This window comes from Schistocerca gregaria, chromosome 2 (genome assembly GCF_023897955.1).
Source record: "Schistocerca gregaria isolate iqSchGreg1 chromosome 2, iqSchGreg1.2, whole genome shotgun sequence".
Classification (NCBI taxonomy): Eukaryota; Metazoa; Arthropoda; class Insecta; order Orthoptera; family Acrididae; genus Schistocerca; species Schistocerca gregaria.
Genome location: NC_064921.1, coordinates 228,777,750 through 228,803,096, shown reverse-complemented (window position 1 = coordinate 228,803,096; position 25,347 = coordinate 228,777,750). Strand labels below are relative to the sequence as shown.

The 25,347-nt window shown below is 41.4% G+C and overlaps 1 protein-coding gene across 3 annotated transcripts in view; it reads right to left on the bottom strand.

Annotated features, from left to right (window-relative positions):
- Positions 1-25,347, bottom strand: part of LOC126336747 (protein bric-a-brac 1-like) — a 174,579-nt gene that overhangs the window by 92,732 nt on the left and 56,500 nt on the right. For all 3 annotated transcript variants that reach the window (XM_050000748.1, XM_050000746.1, XM_050000747.1), the window contains exon 4: positions 12,358-12,763. In XM_050000748.1, the coding sequence (XP_049856705.1) occupies positions 12,358-12,763 (406 nt within the window). The remainder of the gene's footprint in view (positions 1-12,357; positions 12,764-25,347) is intronic.

The window sequence follows — 25,347 nt, the reverse complement described above, 5'->3', positions numbered from 1 at the left end:
AATGCTGAGTTGCAGATGTTCTGCCAACAGGACTGTTTGACAGAATTAAAGTTCTAAAGGTCTAATCATCACTAGGATAAAATGTATAGCCATATAAATTCTATAATAAGAGAACAACTTCAATTGGAAGGGGGAACAACACAAAGTACAAAAATTGTGGGACTTGGTGTTATGAAAGGCAATCAGTCTTAACTCATTTGACAAATAAGCTTTAGGATCTACTTCAGTCCAGTAGAATAATACTTCACAGTGTTTATAAGAAACTAAGAATGATATCTCTCCACTGCCTCTGATGATGTCTCCTGCAGCAGGTGACATAATATTTATCTTGATCTTTAGATCAACAGAGATGTTTAAGTCAATGAACTCATAGTAACGAGGAGCAAGATAAAAATCCTGATTGACTAAATTGTTTGTAAATGCTGAGATGATTCATTTGACTGGATCATGGCCAATTTATTCCCTGTCCCATTTCAAGGGCTGAAATGATGTCCCATTTTGGGTTCCATTCACAAATTCTTGAAAAGCACCTCCTTATGAATCACAAAGTGAGTCAGAATGGTTCAGACCTTTCTGGGTGGCTGGAAAGGAAAGCATGAGAGAAAGATTCTCCATTTTTTCAAACATGCGTTACTATCTGACAAGTCAGCCATACTCCTATCAAAACATGAGCCAATCCATGAACAGACACACATTTGAGAGGAAATGAGACATTATTTCCCACAAAGCACTGCCATAAAGGCAAGAAGTAAACTACTGAAGATTATCCATGTCTTTTTTCTCCTAAGTGTACTCCTGCAACAACCTAAGCATTAAAAAATATGTGCTTCATAAATGGCTAAAAAAAGAATTACATATAACTTAGATGCACAATTAACTGTAATCTTTCAAATGTACACCAGAGTGTATTAACTGTCTCATAATAAAATAAATTGAGCAAGCCTCCACAGTGGTATAAATGCCCAACACAGACAGTTTGCAAACTGAATGATCACAACAAAATGCCAGTATTAGCTCTTAATGGGAATTATTACCTTGTGGGCACTCTTTACTGAACAATGTATTACTATAGGGGAAGGCTGGTTGATAGGAACAGAAGAAGCAAGTTTCATTCCAAATCTGCACACAGGTTGCCACATGAAAAGAAGTTGTATACAAGAAGCAAGTTTCATCTCTCTCACACACACACTGTGGCCCCAAGATGTACATGTACATCTACATTTACATCTACATCTAGATGGATACTTCGCAAATAACACTTAAGTGCTTGGCAGAGGGTGCTTTGAACCACCTTCAAAACAGTTCTCTATTATCTTATTCTTGAAGAGCACATGGAAAAAATTAACATCTATACCTTTCCGTGCAAGCTCTGATTTCCATTATTTTATTATAATGATTATTTCACCCTATGTAGACCAGCATCAACATAATATTTTCACTTGGAGGAAGAAGTTGGTGATTGAAATTTCATGAGAAGGTCCTGCCACGATGTGAAACACCTTTGTTTTAATGATGTACATTCCAAATTCTATATTATGTCAGTGACTCTCTCTTTCCTATTTCTCAATAATACAAAATCTTCTTTGAACTTCCTCAATGTACTCCATTAATCCTATCCGGTAAGGATCCTGCACTGTGCAGCAGTAGTCCAAAAGAGTATGTCAAATGTATTGCAGGCACTCTCTTTAGTAGATCTGTTGCTTCTTCTAAGTATTCTGCCAATAAATTGCAGCCTTTGGTCTGCCTTCCCCAAAACATTTTCTATGAGTTCTTTCCCATTTAAGTTATTCATAATTGTAATTTCTAGATTTTAGATGAATTTATGGTCTTTACATTTAACCGATTTATTGTGTAGCCAAAGTTTTTACCGATTCCTTTTAGCACTCATGTGGATAACCTCACAATTTTCATTATTTAGGGTCAACTGCCAACTTTCACACCATGCAGATATCTTTTCTAAATCATTTTGCAATTTGTTTTGATCTTGTGATGACTTTACTAGATGATAAACAGCAGCATCATCTGAAAACAATTAAGACGGTTGCTCAGATTGCCCCGTAAATTGTCTATACAGATAAGGAACAGCAGAGGCCTATAACACTACCTTGGGAAATGTCAGAAATCACTTCTGACTTACTTGATGACTTCCCATCAATTACTATGAGCTGCGATCTCTCTGACAGGAAATCATGAATCCAGTCGCATAACTGACATGATATTTCATAAGCACGCAATCAGATTACAAGCCACTTGTGAGATACAGTGTCAAAAGCCCTGTCGAAATCTAGAAATATGGAATGAATTTGAAATCCCTTGTCAATAGCATTCAACACTTCGTGTGAGTATACAGCTTGTTGTGTTCTCCACGAAAGATGTGTCAATAGACTGTTCTCTTAGAGATAATCCAAAATGTTCTACTACAATGTATGTTCCAAAATTTTGCTTCTCATCATTGTTAATGATACAGGCCTGTAAACATTTATGCTTCATACTGAGCAAGCGAAAATGCAAAAGAGATAAACAGAGGTAGTGCATGCAATTGATCGGAAAGTGCTTCATCATTTGCTTTAGCAGTGTTAGCACAGCATAGTGAAACGAAACATAGCTTTTAGTGAGGGCTGTTTGACCACTAAGGTCAACAGTGACAGAGGAAAGCAATAGTGCTCTGAAGCCTCCTATGAGTTCAGGACTACAGGGCTTCATCAGTCTAACTATTCTGATGTCTCAATGATCCATTACTGGATCATATAGGAGAGCAAGCATTGACTTCAGTCTGACTTTCACTGACCATGTCTAACTAACTTACTCCTTTAGAAAGTCGGTTGTCAACATTAATCACAGTTTAAAACAACAGTAATTTAGTAAATATATAAAAGGACAAATGATTTACACTATCCATCACTCCTCAACTTTAGCGTGGCACAGAAAGGAGAGTGATATTTAACTACAAAATCTTTCATCACCTACCCAGTGATCTAAAGAACTTAATGGATAAAAAAATTAACTTCAAACAAAAGTAAATCACATCTTTACAACAACTCTTAATCCAAAGAAGAATTTCTGAATTTGTAATGCGTGTGTGTGTGTGTGTGTGTGTGTGTGTGTGTGTGTGTGTGTGTGTGTGTGTGTGTGTGTGTGTGTGTGCCGAGGAGCATGCAGCTAACAGCAGATGTTAAGGGCATATCTTGCACTAAAAATTACACAAGACAATTGCTTATGTGCCTTCCACATGATACCGGACATCCTACAACACACGTCATCAATGTGCCATAGATGAACTACTTGTCTATTGACTCCTGTAGCACCATTAACAGTAATAGACTGAGAGTCGTATTTGTACTGGAGTGGTACCCTAAGAGCAGGAATGCTTACAATTGGGATCTCTTTAGATACTGTGATAGATTTTGATTCAGTATTATCATATACACTGATGAGCAAAAATACAGAGTGACACAGAACAACGGGAATGTTTGAAATGAGTAGTGCCAGCGATGGGCAGGTGGCAGCACTGCGTGTTCATGACAGTTAGCGAGTAAACAGTCTACCATTTCAGTAATCATGGATCAGTGGAATTTACAACAGGGTGCGTTAGCTATAAAAATGTTTTATAAAAACGACGATAGTTTGGTAGCGGCACAGAGGGTGTTTCGACGTTTATATAATTTGGGACGTCATGATGCCGTTCCGTCAAAACACGCGTCAAAATGTTGGATTATTAACTTTGAAGAGACTGGATCTGCCCTCTAGAAGAAACCAAGAGGACAATCAAGAAGTGTGCATTCTTCAGCAAACATTGATGTTGTGCGCGAGTCTGTCTTGGGGAGCCCACGGTGTTCAATTCATAAGCAAGCAGCAGTGGTTGAAATGTCCCAGAAGAGTGTTCTCACAATTCTTCATCTTGATTTAAAATTTCATCTGTACAAACTACAGATGGTACAACAATTGAAGGACAATGATTACCGGTTACGATTAGGATTCTGTCAACAAATGACAACAAAAATAAACAATGACGATGTATTTCTGAACAAGTTGTGGATGTCAGATGAGACAAATTTTCATCTTACAGGTTATCTGAATACACAGAGCTACCATTACTGGGAAAACACAAGTCCTAACGACATTCATAAGCACCCTTTACAAGTTAGTGAACTGACAGCTTGTTGCGGTGTTTCATCACATGTGATTATTGGACCCTTTTTTTTTTGCAAATGAACAGTGAAACACAATAGCCGTCAATGCCGATCATTATGTGGAGATGTTATGAACTTTTGTTACAGCTACATTGAACAACTTTCCTAACGTTGAAGAAGCCTGGTTTCAGCAGGATGGAGAGACATAACACACTGCATGGAATCAATGGCATATGTGTGAGAATTGTTTGGTAACCATGTGATCTCATGATTTGGTAACAATCCCTGTCCCCCTAGATTGCCAGATTTACCCATTTCTGATTTTTTTTCTTGTGGAGCTACCTCAATTGCAAAGTCTACATGACTCGACCAAGAAACCTGGATGAGTTACAACAGAGGATTCAGGATGAAATTCACAGTATCCCAGCTGAGATGTTACAGCGGTCAATGAGGAATCTCAACATCATATTTCACGAATGTATTCATACAGGAGAATGCCATCTAAAGGATGTAATTTTTTAAAAATTATAAATGCCATCAATGTTTCGTAAATGGCAAAGTTGTAAGGTTTCAATTACTATGAATGCAATTTTTTTCCTTCACCACTTCTAATTTTATTGGATTGTGGAAATGATTCCGATTTTCTGTGTCACCCTGTATTCTTACTACTGTCCTCAACATGACTGAATACCACATGGTGGCTCTGCAGATATGCGAAGTGGTAAGTAAAGTATACAAATGAAGCAGAGATGAATTTGGAATCACTCTAGCAATATTATGGACCACAAATGGGGCAATCTCCTGACATACGTGATTACGACAAAAGGCAGTTTGTTATGACCTGACACCTGAGAACAAGCATCTCTGAAACAGCAAAACTGTTAATTGTCTTCGGTAACTGGTTAAAGGACTGTGAAACCACAAGTAAGTGACAAGGTATTGAACAACTATGCATCATAGAACATGAAGCTAGGAGGCTTGCCCACTTTGCAAACCAGGACAGGCAGCGATCTGTGGCAAATCTGGTGACTGAGTTCAATGCTGCTTCGTGCAACCAGTGTTTCAGGGCACACCATTCAAAGCCCATAATGAACATGGGGCTCTGCAACAGGCGATCCCTATGTGTTCTCATGATGACCCAATGGCATCACCAATCAGAACTGCAGTGGACATGGAATCATTGAAACTGGAATGTGGATCAATGAAAATCTGCTGCCTGGTCAGATGAATCACATTCCTTTTTACACAAAGTCGATGGCTGTGTCCAGATACGCTGTTATCCAGACGAATGGTTCGTAGAAACATACATGCATTGCACCGTGGAAGTAGTCCGCCTGGGCAGAATTATGGTTGGGTAGCTGGAGCTAGAGACAGCAGCCACATATTTGATGATATTATGGAAGTTTGTAGGAGTGAAAAAGCTGAGGCACTGAAAGTGATACTGGTGCCAGAGCAGAGAAGTAATTTAAAGAGAAGTAAAGTATATCAGGCGGATCACTACATATGTCAGAGCAGATGAGAGGTCTCCTAGGGTACATCTGTGGCAAGAGAAATCCTACCCACATCAGACCTCCTACCAAAATGATTAGGGGCGAAGACGATCACAGAGTAAAAAATGCCTAATGCCTTCTAGCCAGCAGATCAATAGTAGTAAAAGTGAGAAGGTTAAAAACGCAATGGACTTAAGTTGGAATTGCAACAACAAAAAAAGAGAGAAATAATTAGGTCAGTAAGAGAGTGGGGCAAGAAGAATATACCCATTGGCTCTGCATGTGATAGGGGCATCCCTCCCACAGCTGCCCCAACATTGATTCATTATAGTTAAAGTGTCAAATAGGAAAACAGCACTAACTATTCGTCAAAATGCTACCCCTAAAATAGAAAATAGCAAGTGGCAGAAAAAAGGACTAACTGCATTCAAAACCAATGAAATAGAGTAAAAGGCACATGACCGAGGCAGCTGACACAGCAAGCAACGAGAGACACCCCAACCCCAACGAGACACACCCCATCCCGAAAGTAGTTTAAAATGTTACATCAGAGAACAAAAACCACTTTCACAGAGAACCAGTTCAACAATCCTAGAGTTGTCAACCAATATTTGAGGGAAAAAATCCAGAAGACGATGCTTAACATCGAGAAATATGAGGGAAAATTCCACCAGGGTGTGAACCGTTCTCTATTAGGTTCCGCAAATTCGTGTTAGTTCATTACATAAAATAAAATTACTATTTAATCTGGTACAAGCATTGGGGAGGCGACAAAGAACAATGGATTCCTTCGGGCAAGCATGCAAGGAAGAGAGCCTTTTTGTACTCATGTCTTCTGCCATGTTCGATATGGCTCAACACTAATTGCTTTCTTGTGCCAACCTCTTCAACTCAGAGGAGAACTTGTACCCTACAATGTCACGCTTTGTTGGATTATTCCAATCTCTATCTTTCCCTGCCATTTTTACTCGCTACAGCTCCCTCTAGTATCATAAATGTTCTTTCCCGATGTCTTAACAGATGTTCTGTCCTTTCTTCTTCGCAATGTTTTTCACATGTTCCTCTCTTCACTGATTCTGGGGAGGTCCAACTATTTTCTTATCTTTTCACACAATTTTCAGCATGCTTCTGGAGCACCATACCCCACATCTGAAACGACTGGGCGCTATGTTCCACAGACATGGTACTGTGAGTTGCCTCCCTAATGACAATTTCAATGTTCATTTGAAGTAATTTTGTATTTCAGGCTGACATATAAATACATTAATGTCTGTAATGGAATTGATACATGTTACTGGAATACATTTTATACCACACACGTATTTACAACAATACATATAAAATTACAAAGAAGAACGGTACATAATATCTGGCTTTGAGACTGCAGCATAGTGTGAAATCTCTACGTATTACAATCAGAGCCTCTAAATCTTCAGCACAAAATCAATGAGAGCCTTTATATGTTCTTGGGGGCATTCTATACACAGTCCAAAAAATATAAATTGTGAAGCACAAGGAATACAACAAACAAATTAACAAAAATTTCACTTAATATTAGACATGTATGATAAGTAACGTGTCAAGTGAACATGCAGGCAGTAGAGGCTGAAGTGCCCAATATTCACCAAAAGTAGCTCATAGAGCCCTCATCAAATTGTCCTCCTGACGTATATGTGCAAATGGATGATGAACTGGCAATATTTCATACCTTAGAACCACCTGAAGTACCATTAAATCATAATAATGTCTTGTCAGACATTAAATCATAATAATGTCTTGTCAGAAGAGGGTGCAAGGAGCAGAGAAAATCAGCTTAGCCCAGTGCACTGAGTGTCATGAAGAAGAGAAAATAATGAGGCAAGTAAACACCACTTCTCTTATGAATTGCTGACAATCTAAAAATCTGTTTTCCTCTTTGTTTTGAATAACTATTAACCATTACCAGATATTCTTTCACAGTGTTACAATTTATAGGAACATCATTTTGGCACACAACAATGTAAGATTGAGAGTAGCAGCAACAGTGATCCAAACATCATTCAGACCAATGCGAAACTTCTCGAACACAACATACATTCTAAATAGGAGTCTGCTGCCACCAGAGTCAGTGTCAGTGCTTAAATTGACACTGATATTGTTTCTGTCTGAGAAAAATGTTATCATCTGACACTATAGGTGAACAAGTCAACATCTACATTTGAATAAGGTTTGAACAATCCATATATACAATAAGTAGTTGTAAAGTTTTAATTATCACCTCGAAAAAATAAAAGTTTATTATTAATTTTTCTTTTCTTGATTTGTGAGTCTGCAGTACTGGTACACAATGACACTGCTGCATCACAGTACCATAGGACATCACAAGAAAATCCATAACAAAATAGCACAGCCCACTGATAAAGCAGAGGTGATCTGCCACATGTGGTTCCAGCTCCTCTAGTAATGTGCTATGATACGGTGGCACAGGAAGTTCGATGTGGACTAGGAAAGCAGAAAGTAGTTGCGGGGGGGGGGATTATGATGATGATGATAACAGAATCACTTTTTTGAGGTGATAATGAAACTTTATGACTATCCTGTGTATACTTCATGTCAAGTTCAGAATCTTATTAGCAGTTTTACTGTAGCTGCTGTCATGTATCACCATCAATTGTCATACTGTTGACAGTAGGATTTATCTTGTGGCAGTGTTTTCCCCCGAGACCTGACAGTGGATCAGTGTTGGTGCTGGATTCCTCAGAGTTGAACTAGTAGAAGTTCTCAGATTTAAAGTCAAATGACATAACTGAAAGGGCAAGAGAGATTAATTAGATTCATGCGCATGAGACAACAGGATCCTCCACTGAAGCTACAGATATACTTCAAGTGATGCACCCCTTCTCCCACCACCTTGGACCATGTGAGTTGGTGGAACGAGAAGAGGCTGTAGTCAAGTCCTTGAATCTTTAGTCGAATTGTCATAACAGCCCTAAAATGCCTGTTGGCAGTTACACTTGTGGCAAACTGCCACCAATATTAAGTTCCATGCAATATTCATCTCACAACTACCACCTCAATTAATGAGATCACTATTAGTTTTTATTTTTATTAACCACACAATGTCTCAAAACTCTTTCATTCAGCATAATACCGAAGTCTAATGCACATCCTCATTCTTTCTGTAGTGGTCAATCTCATCAAATACATGCATTTTAACCAGTCATGCAGAATATAACCCTATGTTTGGTCAGTTCACAGCCCAAATTCACAATGAATGTATCCACAAGCATATGCATTGGCAGAGATTCCTTTGCCAAGCTGATCAGACGTCCAATGGAGCCCAGTAGTTGTACTCGACCAGAATCCTCAAAAGTATTGTTCCACTTAAAGGAGAGACTAGTCATTTGTTCTTGTGTTCAGAGCATCCTGCAGCATTAACCTAAGCACACTCTTACTGCAGATGTTCTTGCAGAGAAATCATTCCCAAATATTTTCGTTCAAATGACTGTTTTCCTGGGCATTTGTGGCCAGAGAACTGTAGACTAGAGGCAGTTATCTTAATATGGCACTGTAATGAGTGATGGCAGCCAAGTATATGTAAATGTGAGTCAGTTTCTCTGTGCAAAGTGTGCCTCAATGTGCTGTCCAGCTTCTACCTATACAGATGTTGTGGAATGGAGACAATTATCTCTTTGCACCACCATAGGCGATTTAACATTCTAGTAGATGTCACTGTCACATAAAGCAAATCTTGTCACTCAACAGTTATGTGGTAAGCAACACGTCTACATCTGAAAAACAACTCTAACTCTGTAGGAAAAATGTTGAGTTGTATATTAATGTAAAAACTAGCTTTCAAAGTAAACTTTGTTCTGTTGCAGGTGGGAGGGGACAGGGGATAACAGTGCATATGCACACACGCACATGCACACACGCACATGCACCCATCAGGAGATAGAGAGAGAGAGAGAGAGAGAGCGCTGTTATTCACCCAATTCAATGTGTCAATACATATAAAAACTAAATCTTGATGGGTGGATGGGGATTTAAACACCATTTCTCCTGCATGTGACCCCATTATCTGAACAACTGCATTGAATTACTCAGCCAAAAAAGGTAGGGAAGGAGGGGGGGGGTGACCGAGATGGGGAAGGAGAGATATGGTCTGCTGCTGTGCCCAAACTATATCTCTTGTGAATATATCACATGGTGTAAATGTTTGCTGATTAATGCTATTTCAATGTGGTGACTGTTTGTTTCCATTGACTATTATTTATATCCCACACAGAATTTTCCACTATTGTATTGATAATGTCTGATTGACAGGACATGCTACAGGAGAAACACTTGTAACTCTCCCCCAGATCCAAGGTCGCTAGCACACACCTTTGTGGTGGGATCTGACTTGGAGGTAACTGGTTCACTTCCGGGTGGTGGAAGAAACTTTTAACCCAAGTATCTGGCCAGCAAGGACAGAAGACTAGGTGGTGTGAAGTTCCTAATCACCAATCCTCTCCAAGTGTCTTGTGGAGTGAGGGTACATGACACTGTTGAAGGTAATTCATGCTTCAGATGGAGAGTTTAAACTCGGCACCCTACTTTGTGCTATTTAAGAGTAGGTTTTGTGTTGGCACCGGATTTCATCCTCTGCCTTTTCTCATTTTCATACAACACAAAGACGGTGCTACACTATATACATCCACTAGAATTCCTACATTCAACAGATATACTTAGGACACTACTATTCCACAGTGTGAGGAAAGAGGCCTGTGCAGAAGGATAAAATCCTTTCTGATTAGGTGATTAAACTTACTCCTCAGGGTCTCCTAGCCAACACTGTCGTAACAACTTTTTGGGAACTAACGACCTCGCCACTTAGTGCCCTGAACAGCCACTCACCATTATTGTAGTTGCACTCACTGTCGTCATCATCATCATGAACAACAACAACAACAACAACAACTCTTTCTTTCTTCTAACATGGCAATTATGAAATGTAATTAGATATTAGCTACACAGTACCAAATAGTCATATACAATCATTATTTCACTGCCTTCCAGTGAAATGTGGGAGTATTAAACACATGCCATGGTGATATCAGACCACAATGAATAGGCAACTGTACAAGTAGGTGTGTGTGTGTGTGTGTGTGTGTGTGTGTGTGTGTGTGTGTGTGTGTGTGTGTGCGTGCGTGCGTGCGTGTCGGGGGGCGCATGAGCGCTTGTTGTGCGTGCTCACATTCCTGTGTGTACTCTACCTTGAAAAAGGATTGTCTGAAGGCTAGCAAGGTTGTTAATCTCTTTTATGTGCATGTCAATGACTCATTGCCTCTACTAGTTTTTTGAGTGATTATCTTCATTCCAAATTATTTACATTCCACCAGAACTTTGTATTATTTCATTAATTCCACTTGTTTAAACAACAGTTAACACTGGAGAGATTATGTAACTTACAAGCTTAACAACAATATTAGGAAAAGGATAAATTGCGACTCAGTGTAAAGATGACAAATGGCTCTGAGCACTATGCGACTTAACTTTTGAGGTCACCAGTCGCCTAGATCTTAGAACTAATTAAACCTAACTAACGTAAGGACAGCACACACATCCATGCCCGAGGCAGGATTCGAAACTGCGACTGTAGTGTAAAGATGATACATTGAATTGCAGACAGGCACAACAGAAAGACTGTTACACATTTAGCTTTCGGTCAAAGCCTTCTTCAAAAAAGAAAACACACACACGCAAGCACACCTCATGCACACATGACTGCTATCTCCAGCAGCTCAGACTGGAATGCAACTGTCATGTTGAACAAAAGCAGCAATCTGGAGTGCGACAGGAAAGGGAAAAGGGAGGGGTAGGGATAAGCAGGGTAAGGGTGGTAGAGAGAAGAGTTCTGTGTGGTGGAGCATGCAGGGACTAGATGATGGAATGACAAGACTGCCAGGCAGAGTATTAGGAGGCTGTGGGGAACAGCGCAGTACACAATGAGAGTGAGGGGACATGTGAAAAGGGGGAGGTGATACGACAATGGGGGCAAGAACCGATGGGTAGAAGGTGTGGGGACACTAGATTATCGCAGGTTGAGGCTACAGTAACCTACTGCCCCACACCCTCCACTCACCAGTTTCCGCCATTTTTCACATGTCCCCTCACCCTCACTGTGTGTCACTTTCTGCCCCACAGTCTCCCAGTGCTGTGCCTGGCACTCTTCGTCATGCCATGATCTAGTCCCTGTATTATCAGACAAACAGCATGCCTCCCATCCTCCCACCTGCTCCCTGCTATTCCTCCCCCTTCCCTGCCCCATTCCAGATTGTTGCTTTTGTTCAACATGACAGCTGCATTCTGCTATGACCTGCCATAGATGGCGGTCATGTGTGTTTTCTTTTCTGAAGAAGGCTTTGGCTGAAAGCTAAGTGTGCCACAGTCTTCTTCTTGTGCCCGTCAACAAATGCAATGTGTCATCTTTACAGTGGGTATCCTCTTCCCAATAATGTTGATATTCCAACTTGGACCTTCCATTATATGCTTAATAGTTATTATACAAGGGTAATCTCAATTTGGCTTCTACAATGTATCAAATGGAAAAGAAGTAGACTCACAACTGCATTTACACGAAGTAGACTCACAACTGCATTTACACATTACTGAAATAAATGTCTTCACAAGATGTGATCAGCACCTGCCAAAGGGCACTGTATATGTTAACTTATAAAATAATATTGATATAACAGAACTATCACTATGCCTACCTTTAATTTGGCCTGTATCAGATGCCACTGCTTTTGATTGGGAACTCTTTAAATCCTGAAGTCCTCCGAGAGATCCATCAGTGCTTTCCTCATGTGGTTCATCAATTGAAAGCAGAGGTGAGGCAAGGCTTTCAGATTCACTGTCTCTCGACTCAAGTTTTGGTATCACTTTTGGGGGACATTCAGGTTCATTCGTTTGCTGATGTTGCTCCCAGGCTTCTGCAGATGACGCTGACTGTCGCCGTAATCGCTCTGTTGTTGTTCTCGATGTTGGTGTCAGGGCAAGAGGGGTTGATGGTAATGGTGGAGACTGAGATTGCTGCACAGTACGTTGCTTCTTTGGAGGAGACTGTCCATCAACTGGAATAGGTTCTTGTGGGCTTGGAGACTTTTTACACACTCCCATCTGTAATATAAAGCAAGTAATATTAAATTCAAATATCAGCCATTGCAGCTAAAACTTGCTATGGATATAAATTATGTGTTTCTTGTTTCTTAAGCACAAAGATCAATAATGAAAATTCAACAATGATATAACTTCAATCCATTACTGAAACACACACATTTAAAGCCGATCCTGAAGGGTAACCTTGGCAAGAAGTCTACAATTTAGACACCTTGGATGACAAAAACAATACAATTCTTCAAACCTTTATCAATGTCTTTGATAGCTCTTTCCCATTAAAAAGAATTGCACGCAGATATGGAGTTTTTATTAAGCAACTATGTATAATTCATGGCATAACAAGTAGGAGGAAAGAGGAGCTGTGTCACAATAAGCACAATCAGAGTTCAGTAACAGAATGTTACTGCAGATAATACTGTGAAGTGATGTAAAATGTTATCGGATACACTAAAACAATGCTTTACCCCTAGAGAGTAGAAAGTTCTAAGAATATAATCAAAACCATACGATCAATTGTGAAAGAGATATCTAGTCAGAACGTGGGTAATCAATATGTTACATCCTTCTTGTGTTTCTGTTAGTGATCCACCCGAGATACGCAAAATATTTAACAATCACTTTTTGTCAATGATCAGCAAGTTAAATCAAATTTTTTGTACAGGTAAATATGCAGCACTATTGAAAGCTGGTGTTCCAAGGCAACTATAAAATACCCTGCTACAGGAAACAAGAAAAGATGAAATTGAATCAATTACTACATCATTAAAGAGTATATGTTCATATTGGTATGATGAAATTTCAAGTATGATTATGAAGATCATACATTTTTCTGTACTGTCACCAGCCCTGTCTCTCTTTCATGTGAAGTCAATTTCCAGGCAATCTGAAATACTCGGCAATGAAATCACTTTATCAAAAGGGTGAAAGACAGAATGTAGACAATTACTGACAAATGTCTTTGGTACCAGCATTTCCAAAACCTTTGAGAAAACAATGTACTGGACAGGAGTGGCACATCACAGTACACACAATTTGTTGTCAGACTCGCACATTGGCTTCAGGAAAGGAGCATCCACAGAAAACATAATATATTCTTGTGTATGAGGCACTAGCAGGGTTAAACACTAGACTGAGGACAGTAAGTATTTTCTTTGATTTAACAAAAACATTTGATTGTGTGTACCAAGTAATACTTTTGCAGATGCTGGAACATTATGAGATTAGGGGAAAAGCTCAACAATGGTTCACTTAATAGCTGAGAAGTAGAAACCCGAAGGTTGTCCTTCAATGTCAACAAACAAGGATGAGATGATACAAGCATTATTGTGAGAAACATAGTAATGTAAATTATTCAACTAATAGTGTGGTCAGTAACATCAGCACAGACAGCAAATTAATGCTTAATAGCAACAAAACACAAAGACAGGGCTGCCAAACGTTTTTTATGTGAAAAAGATGATGAAATAGCAAAAACTTGGCCAAAAAGTGGCTAACTTTATTCACTACAAGCTGTTACCCATGGCTGCATCCGCACATCAGTAGCTTTGTAATGGTGAGTGATGGTGATAAGTAAGTGATTGAACATTTAATGACATCAGCTGCCCTCACGTGTCTGCCTGTTCAGATAAGCAAAGCTAGTGTTCTGCGACCTACTCTCCCCTATCTCAAGTTGCCACAACGTGCAATGCATCATGCATCTAAGCATTATGTCACTGATGCAGCTATATATTATAAACCATTTAGATTATGCAACAAACAATGTGGAACTATGCATTAAACACACTGAAGATTGTATAAGCACTGTATTAATTGGTTGGTTGTTTGCGGGAAGAGAGCAAACAGCGAGGTCATCGGTCTCATTGGATTAGGAAAGGACAGGGAAGAAAGTCGGCCGTGCCCTTTCAGAGGAACCATCCCGGCATTTGCCTGGAGCGATTTAGGAAAATCACGGAAAACCTAAATCAGGATGGCCGGATGCGGGATTGAACCATCGTCCTCCCGAATGCGAGTCCAGTGTGCTAATCACTGTGCCACCTCGCTCGGTGTGTATTAATTACTTTGAATGCTACCACCTACAACATATCAACCAATAAAAACATTTTCACAAAGAATAAATGTTTTTCCCTAATTCATGTAATATTCTTGAAGGCATTAACTACCTCATACTACACACTTTCTAACATAGCTTACGTTCTTCCTCATTGTTCAAGCTATCTCCTTACCAAATTTCATTGAAATTGGTTCAGCGGGTTAGTGATAATAAATTTTAACATGACGCATGCTGTAGTCTTTCTTGCACCTCAGTGTTTATGATGTCATGGATACAGAACTATATGATGTACAATAATATAATTTTGCAGGTACATTAAATGGTATATTTAACACTGCCTGCAAAAGGTGTGTGAATACAGTTAATAGGAAATAAGTAATAAATTAAAATATCATGGCTGATGTGACAATTTCACTGCACGAACAGTAAAAAAGTAGTAAGTGATAACCTTTTTTCCTTTCATTATTTTGTGGGGGTTGTAAATGAGAAACAGTTTTGTAAGAGTTTGAAATTGCGTGTATACTTTTTTGCAGGTCACTAAATGCTCTCATTCTCAAATACTGGATGAAAAAAAAAACTGATATTTGTGTGTTGTGGCCTAGACTACTTTTTCACATCCTCCCTTTGATACAAGGGCTGCTATATATATTTCTGGCCTAGGCAACACTAAGTGTTGCCAGGTGCAATCTGACATTTCCATTGGAAAGTTTGACATTTTTTAGCATAAATGTACTCAGAACTTTTTGACTTACGACAATTTTTTTTCCTTTTACAGGGACTTGAAGAAATCAATTTGGCACAAAAATGGAATTAACTCGTGAACATTTTCGTGCGATCATTTTTCACAACTTTCGACGTGGATTATCACGACAAGAGTGCATCGATGAACTTAAATCTTTGTATGGCGACGAAGCACCATCCTATAGCACTGTGAAAAACTGGTACAACGAATTCAATCGTGGCCGACGCTCGCTCAAAGACGAATTCTGTGAAGGTCGTCCAAAAACAGCCATTGTGCCAGAAAACATCGATGCCGTACGTGAACTGATAATGCAAGACCGTCATGTGACATACCGTGAGATAGAGGCATGCTTAGGCATTTCTCCCACAAGCATACATTCGATATTGCATGAACACCTGGCCGTAAAAAAGGTTTGTTCTCGTTGTATCCCGCACAATTTGACAATCACTCAAAAGAAAGCTCGTGTGGATTGGTGTAAAGAAATGCTGAAAAAATACGATCGCGGTGCTTCAAAAGACGTTTATAAGATCGTCACAGGTGACGAATCATGGATCTATGCGTATGAGCCCGAAACAAAACAGCAATCGACCGTGTGGGTCTTCCAAGACGAGCCAAATCCAACGAAAGTTGTTCGTGGAAGAAGCACTTCGAAGCAAATGGTCGCCTGTTTATTCGGCAAAACTGGTCATGTGGCGACTGTTCCGCTTGAGCAACGTAGGACGGTCAATTCTGAGTGGTACACCACCATTTGTTTGCCTGAAGTCTTCGGAGAAATTCGAAAAATGAACAAGAGAAGACAAATCATTGTGCACCATGACAATGCGAGCTGTCACACATCGGCTCAAACCAGCGCCTTTTTGACCAGCCAAAACGTCGAAGTGATGGGTCATCCGCCGTACAGCCCTTACTTGGCACCCAATGACTTCTTTTTATTCCCACACATCAAGAAAAAAATGTGTGGTCAACGATTTTCGTCGCCAGAAGATGCTGTTGCAGCATTCAAAAAACATGTTTTGGAGGTGTCTCAATCGGAGTGGAAAAAGTGCTTCGAAAATTGGTTTGAGCGCATGCAAAAGTGTATAAATCTTGATGGAGAATATTTTGAAAAACAATAAACCATTTTCGTTGATAAATATTCGCATTTTCATTATTAGGCCAGAAATATATATAGCAGCCCTCGTAGGTAGGCGGTTCATACCCCCACAGTGATTCTTTCCAAACATTACGTGATATGTGTACCAAGTATCTACATCTACATCTACATTTACATCTACATCTACATCCACATCCATGCTCCACGAGCCACCTGACGGTGTATGGCGGAGGGTACCTTGAGTACCTCTATTGGTTCTCCCTTCTATTCCAGTCTCGTATTGTTCATGGAAAGGAAGACTGTCGGTATGCCTCTGTGTGGGCTCTAATCTCTCTGATTTTATCCTCATGTTCTCTTCGCGAGATATATGTAGGAGGGAGCAATACACTGCTTGACTCCTCGGTGAAGGTATGTTCTTGAAACTTCAACAGAAGCCCGTACCAAGCTACTGAGCGTCTCTCCTGCAGAGTCTTTCACTGGAGTTTATCTATCATCTCCGTAACGCTTTCGCGATTATTAAATGATCCTGTAACTAAGCGTGCTCCTCTCCATTGGATCTTCTCTATCTCTTCTATCAACCCTATCTGGTACGGATCCCATGCTTGTGGTGAGCAATATTCAAACAGTGGGCGAACAAGTGTACTGTAACCTACTTCCTTTGTTTTTGGACTGCATTTCCTTAGGATTCTTCCAATGAATCTCAGTCTTGCATCTGCTTTACCGACGATCAACTTTATGTGATCATTCCATTTTAAATCATTCCTAATGCCTACTCCCAGATAATTTATGGAATTAACTGCTTCTAGTTGCCGACCTGCTATATTGTAGCTAAATGATAAAGGATCTTTCTTTCTATGTATTTGCAGCACATTACACATGTCTACATTGAGATTGCCATTCCCTCCACCATGCGTCAAGTATGGTTGGTATCAGTTCAGTGGTTTCGGAGGAGATGTGAAACACAAGTGATATGGTCGTACTCAAGTCTGGATTTATTGTCAAGTAGGAGTGGAGGTAGGAGGGCTAGGCCTGTTTCCAGGGGATTGTGCAATACAGGCTCCGACAGAGATAGCGAGTGGCATGCCTCAGAATAGGCAACTCTCTCAACCAAAATACGCGCCCAAGGTACGGGGTACAGGATCACGGTTGGATTCGGAACATGGGAAACCAATGTCGGCCCTGCAATGATCATAAATACAGACGTTTCTTGTCTTCCCAAACCTTAAGTTGGAAAAATGTTCGATAATGATAGGTGAAATTCCATGCTGTGGCATCCAGCTCTTCATCTGCAAACATTTTCACATCCGGTGAGAGGATGTCTTAAGCTTAAACTTACAATGTGTCATCACAGAATTTCTTCACACACACACACACACACACACACAAACACACTGTAAGACCTCAGGAAAAAAGGGTTAGGGTGTGGTGGACGGAAAAAAGGGTGGGGGATGTGGTGGAGAGAAGGGTTGACTGAACAATTTCTTTTACAAGGCTTGGATATGAATGTGCCATGTTTGACAATGAATAGTAATACTTTGGCACCTGAATTTCCCTTGATAAGAGAATAAGCTACCCTCAAAAGACCTTGTGAAATTTTATGTGCAAAGTCAATATTTTAATGATTTCCATACTCTTCTGATGAATAATTACAACAGTATGCAACTAGTTTTTCCTTTGTGGTTGCTTCTGAGACTGCCTGCTGTGTCATCCAGAATCTCTTCCAACAATAAACTGGTGTTGTGGTACTTAATAAATAGCTGATGTCTCAGAATTGTTCATATCGTATTGTATGTTAGCATTTGATGATATATAAAATCTAATTTCAGAAGTAAATTAATTTCAAAATTTCTGGCATCTTAATTATTCATAAGCTGCAGTGACAGGGTAGAGAAACACACACTAGAATTGACAGAAATGATTTACATGTTCACGAAGTTGGAAGGCATAATAATTTCTTTGTTTCCAGAGTTCTCTAAATGTATGAAATTGTGAATGTTTCCTCATGTTCTGAGCACAACTTAAGGGGCACAGATATAAGCATTCATATTGCTGCATGCTGCAAAAGCAAATTGTCAGCACAGGTTGCTGTATGAACAAACCAGAATCACGATGATCACTTGGAGAACTATCCAAAGAGCTGTGTGTTATGAGAGGTCAGAGTGCATTTTAACATCTCTCCTTCCTGTGCCATTGTGTCTACAATGACTCAAAGGTTATACACGATGTCCCAGGATGAATGGCCAGGATTCAGGGATAAGACAGGAACAATCATTTGAAGCAAAAATAGTCTAGTACATGTTGTTGTTATTGTGGTCTTCAGTCCTGAGACTGGTTTGATGCTGCTCTCCATGCTACTCTATCCTGTGCAAGCTGCTACATCTTCCAGTACCTAGTGCCACCTACATCCTTCTGAATCTGCTTTGTGTATTCATCTCTAGTCTCGCTCTACGATTTTTGCCCTCCACGCTGCCCTCCAACACTAAATTGCTGATCCCTTGATGCCTCAGAACATGTCCTACCAACCATTCCCTTCTTCTAGTCAAGTTGTGTCACAAACTCCTCTTCTCTCCAGTTCTATTCAATACCTCCTCATTAGTTATCTGATCTATCCATCTAATCTTCAGCATTCCTCTGTAGCACCACATTTCGAAAGCTTCTATTCTCTTCTTGTCCAAACTATTTATCATCCATATTTCACTTCCATACATGGCTACACTCCATACAAATACTTTCAGAAACAACTTCCTGACACTTAAATCTATACTCAATGTTAACAAATTTCTCCTCTTCAGAAACACTTTCCTTGCCATTGCCAGACTACATTTTATATCCTCTCTATTTCGACCATCATCAGTTATTTTGCTCCCCAAATACCAAAACTCCTTTACTGCTTTAAGTGTCTCGCTTTCTAATCTAATTCCCTCAGCATTACCCAACTTAATTAGACTACATTCCATTATCCTCATTTTGCTTTAGTTGCTGTTCGTCTTCCATCCTCCTTAGACACTGTACATTCCGTTCAACTGCTCTTCCAGGTCCTTTGCTGTCTCTGACAGAATTACAATGTCATCGACAAACCTCAAAGTTTTTATTTCTTCTCCATGGATTTTAATACCAACTCCAAATTTTTCTTTTGTTTCCTTTACTGCTTGCTCAATATACAGATTGAATAACATCGAGGAGAGGCTACAACCCACTCCCTTCCCAAGCACTGCTTCTCTTTCATGTCCCTCGACTCTTATAACTGCCATCTGGTTTTTGTACAAATTGTAAACAGCCTTTTGCTCCCTGTATTTTGCCCCTACCACCATCAGAATTTGAAAGAGTGTTCCTGTCAACACTGTCAAAAGCTTTCTCTAAGTCTACAAATGCTAGGAATGTAGTTTTGCCTTTCCTTAATCTTTTTTCTGAGTTAAGTCGTAGGGTCAGTATTGCCTCATGTGTTCCAATACTTCTACGGAATCCAAACTGATCTTCCCCCAAGTTGGCTTCTACCAGTTTTTTCCATTCGTCTGTAAAGAATTTGCATTAGTATTTTGCAGCTGTGACTTATTAAACTGATAGTTCGATAATTTCCACACTTGTCAACACCTGCTTTCTTTGGAATTGGAATTATTATATTCTTCTTGAGGTCTGAGGGTATTTCGCCTGTCTCATGCATATTGCTCACCAGATGGTAGATTTTTGTTAGAACTGGCTCTCCCAAGGCCGTCAGTAGTTCTAATGCACTGTTGTCTACTTCGGGGGCCTTGTTTCGATTCAGGTCTTTCAGTGCTCTGTCAAACTCTTCACACAGTATCATATCTCCCATTTCATCTTCATCTACATCCTCTTCCATTTCCATAATATTGTCCTCAAGTACATCGCCCTTGTATAGACCCTCTATATACTCCTTCCACCTTTTTGCTTTCCCTTCTTTGCTTAGAACTGGGTTTCCATCTGAGCTCTTGATATTCATATAAGTGATTCTCTTTTCTCTAAAGGTCTCTTTAATTTTCCTGTAGGCAGTATCTATCTTACCCCTAGTGAGATAAGCCTCTACGTCCTTACATCTCATTTTTGAGATGTTTGTATTCCTTTTTGCCTGCTTCATTTACTGCATTTTTGTATGTTCTCCTTTCATCAAATAAATTCCAAATTTCTTCTGTTATCCAAGGATTTCTACTAGATGTTTTTACCTACTTGATCCTCTGCTGCCTTCACTACTTCATCTAGTACATATGGGCTCTAAAAATGCACGTCTTAAAGAGCTATGAGCACTTCTTCGATACTGTGAAACAAATCTCTTCTACTGCAAGTTCCTTTGTTTTCCATTTTTGGGAGGAGACAGTATGGACCAAAACAAGAAAAAAAGTCCAGTAAATATGGGCTCTCAAATGCATACCTTAAGAGCTATGAGTGTGTTTCACAGCAGCAAAGATGAACAAATGCTTATAGCTCTTCAGGTACGCATTTTAGAACCCATATTCACTAGACGTTTTTGCTTCAAATGATCATTCTTACTATATACTTAAATACTGACCATTCCCCCTGAACACCCTGCAAATGTAAATGTAAATAACGTGAGATACAATTAGGAAGTCCACTTTGTCTCAAATGCTTCTCCTGAGACTGTAATTTACAGTAACATTTTTGTTAAAGAATTATAAAAGGTAGTGGGATGGTAATATTTCACACAAATGCCAGAATGGACCTTTCATCCAACTACAAAGTGTGCATGGTTTTGAAGTTAATTCTATGCCAGTGCTGGTGGAACTGAAGCTGTAAGGGTGAGTTGTAAATCACACCATTACAGTCGCGATTAGGATAGATTGCTTCTCATTGTAAAGATGACACATTTACATGTTCAAAATCGGATATCTGCCAGTTGTTTGCGTCGTTCTGTCACAATATTTCGATAGTGTACCTCATTATCTTCATTGGGTGCTACCTGAGACTGATCTAACCGAGGATCTGGTGCAGTATTTATGTCTGTCTGGTTTAGGCCGCTCCTGCTGCGGTCTGCGCCCACTAGACTGCTCCCTGTGCCATCCGCAACCAACCCGGCCGCTCCCTCGCTGGTCCGCACCCGCCCGGCCGCTCCCTTGCAGGTCCGCGGCCACCCGGCCGCTCCCTTGCTGGTCAGCGCCCACCCGGCCGCTCCCTCCCCGGACCGCGCCCGCCCGGCCGCTCCCTCGCTGCTCCGCACCCGCACGGCCACTCCCTCGCTCATCCGCGTCTACCCGGTCGCTCCCTCGCTGATCCGCGCCTGCTAGGCCGCTCCCGCTGCATTGCGAGCCCACTGGACTGCTCCCTGGGCAGTACCCGCTCGCCAGGCAGCTCCCTCGGTGGTCCGCGCCCGTCAAGCCGCTCCTTTTGTGGTCTGCTCCTATTTTGATCATCTCCTGCCATCGTGACATCTCCCTGGTTCTCTTTTACAATTCCGTGTTGCTCTGGACCATGTTCTGGAATCTTATCTGGTGGAATGTCATCTCCAGTCTGTTGCGCTCGCAGCTCCATCTGGGACCCATCTGCTTGTATCTCAGCTGCAATGGGAGAGGTCTGGTGTTGTCTCTGTTACACTTTCAGAAGATCCAATGCTGGATTACAGGCAGAGCTGAGTTGATAACCAGTGTCCCGGTTCATGAGATTTTTAGTGACTTTGATCTCCATCGATTCTTTTATGATGCTGTCCCAAAATCTTGGGGTCTGTGTCAAAATCTTGGCTTTGTTGTAGTCCATCGCATGATCAAGTTCCAGACAGTGTTCTGCTATAGCAGATTTGGTGACCTGTCTGAGTCTGGTATACCTCTGATGTTCTTTGCATCTTACGTCAACCTGTCTAGTGGTCTGGCCAATGTATGACATACCACACTGGCATGGTATGCTGTAAATGCCTGGCTTCTGTAGCCCCAAGTCGTCCTTTACACTGCCCAGTAGTGCACCAATTTTATTAGGAGGGCAGAACACACTTTTGATGTTGTGTATCCTAAGGATCCTGCTGATTTTACAGAGATTGGTCAAGCGAATGGCAGATAAGCTACCTTCTTGGCCTCATCCTGTTCTCCTTCTGGGTCCTGCGGTTGTTTGGCAGGATGGAGGGCCTTTTGAATGTCTGTGTTGGAATATCCATTTCTTCTGAAGACCTGTTGCAGATGTTCCAATTCTGATGCTAGGCTGTCAGCATCCGACAGGATCCGTGCCCGGTGGACCAGAGTTTTGAGGACACCATTCTTCTGGGCTGAGTGGTGGCAGCTTTGTGCCTGTAGGTATAAATCAGTGTGAGTAGGTTTTCGATACACACTGTGTCCAAGGGTTCCATCTGTCCTCCTCTTGACTAATATGTCCAGGAATGGCAATAGTCCATCCTTCTCTAATTCCATGGTGAACTTGATGTTGGGATGGCGTGAGTTTAGATGTTCCACTGAATAAGTCACTCGAACTTATTGGAGAGATGTTTGACGGGGCAACTCTGGAGCTGTGCAGACATATATTGACCTCAACATACTTCTTGTACGATGGGCAATTTTATGAGCAAACAGCTCATGGAAAGATTCGAGGAAGAGGCACTTGCAACAGCCACATACAAACCAAAATCCTTCTTCAGATATGTGGATGACACCTTTGTCATCTGGCCCCATGGGAGAGAGAACATCTGCAACAGGTCTTCAGAAGAAATGGATATTCCAACAGAGACATTCAAAAGGCCCTCCATCCTGCCAAACAACTGCAGGACCCAGAAGAAGAACAGGATGAGGCCAAGAAGGTAGCTTATCTGCCATTCGCTGGACCAATCTCTGCTAAAATCACCAGGATCCTAAGGAAACACATCATCAAAAGTGTGTTCTGCCCTCCTAATAAAATTGGTGCACTACTGGGCAGTGTAAAGGACGACTTGGGGCTACAGAAGCCAGGCATTTACAGCATACCATGCCAGTGTGGTATGTCATACATTGGCCAGACCACTAGACGGGTTGATGTAAGATGCAAAGAACATCAGAGGTATACCAGACTCAGACAGGTCACCAAATCTGCTATAGCAGAACACTGTCTGGAACTTGATCATGCGATGGACTACAACAAAGCCAAGATTTTGACACAGACCCCAAGATTTTGGGACAGCATCATAAAAGAATCGATGGAGATCAAAGTCACTGAAAATCTCATGAACCGGGACACTGGTTATCAACTCAGCTCTGCCTGTAATCCAGCACTGGATCTTCTGAAAGTGCAACAGAGACAACACCAGACCTCTGCCATTGCAGCTGAGGTACAAGCAGATGGGTCCCAGATGGATCTGCGAGCGCAACAGACTGGAGATGACATTCCACCAGATAAGATTCCAGAACATGGTCCAGAGCAACACAGAATTGGAACAGAGAACCAGGGAGATGTCACGATGGCAGGAGATGATCAAAATAGGAGCGGACCACAGAAGGAGCGGCTTGATGGGCGAGGACTGGACAAGGGAGCGGCCTTGCGAGCGGGTACTGCCCAGGGAGCAGTCCAGCGGGCTCGCAATGCAGCGGGAGCAGCCTAGCGGACGCGGACCAGCGAGGGAGAGACCGGGCGGACGCGGACGAGCAAGGGAGTGGCCGGGCAGGCGCGGACCGCCCAGGGAGGAGTCCAGCAGGTGCGGACCGCAGAGGGAGTGGCCTACACCAGACAGACATAAATACTGCACCAGATCCTCGGTTAGATCAGTCTCAGGTAGCACCTGATGAAGATGAAGAAATATTGTGACAGAACGACGCAAACAACTGGCAGATACCAGATTTTGAACATGTCAACATATCGCCAGGAAAGTTTCTAGATTTACATGACACATTTAGTTGCAGACAGGTACAACGAAAAGACTATGAGCCAAAGGCTGCTTCAGAAAAGAAAGGTAAACACACGCACATTCACACAAACAAGCACACCTCATGAACACATGACTGCTACCTTTGGTGACTTTAGCTGGATTGCATCTGTTGCATTAAAGAAAAGCAGCAATTGGTAGTGGTAAGGGATAGCAGAGTATGAGTGGGAAGAGAGAAGAGCACTGTCTGGTGTAACGCGCAGGGATTACTGCAGATGGCGACAGGGTGGCTGTGGAGAGGAAGGGGGGGGGGGGGGGGGGGAGAAGGGGATCAGGTAGGGGAAAAGACTACTAAATGCACCTGGCAGAAAGTAAGCACAATGAGGGTGAGGCGATGAGAACTGGTAGGAGATTATAGGGTAGAGGTGACAGAAACTGATGAGCTGAGGGTGCAGGGAGAGCAGGTTATTGTAGGCTGAGGCCAGAATGATTTCAGGAGAGGACAATGTATTGTAATGATGACTCCCATCTGTGAAGTTCAGAAAATCTGATGGTACAGAGGAGGATCCAGATTGCCCAGTTTGTGGAGCAGCCACTGAAATCGAGCATGCGATGATCAGCTGTATGTGGTGCACTACGCTTTCAGCCATAGTTTGGTGGTGGCCATTCATCCTGTTAGATGGTTGGTAGTCATATCAATGTAAAAGCTGTGCAATGATTGCAGCAGAGCTGGTAAATGACATGGCTGCTTTCACAATCACCCCTGCTTTTGATGGGGAGTGATTAGCCTGTGACAGAACTGGAATAGGAAGTGCTGGGTTGGTGGCTTGGGCAGGTCTTGTACCACAGGGCTTGGGGGTGGCATAGGGATGGACTAGGATGTTGTGGAGGATGGGTGGACAATGGAACACCTCATTAA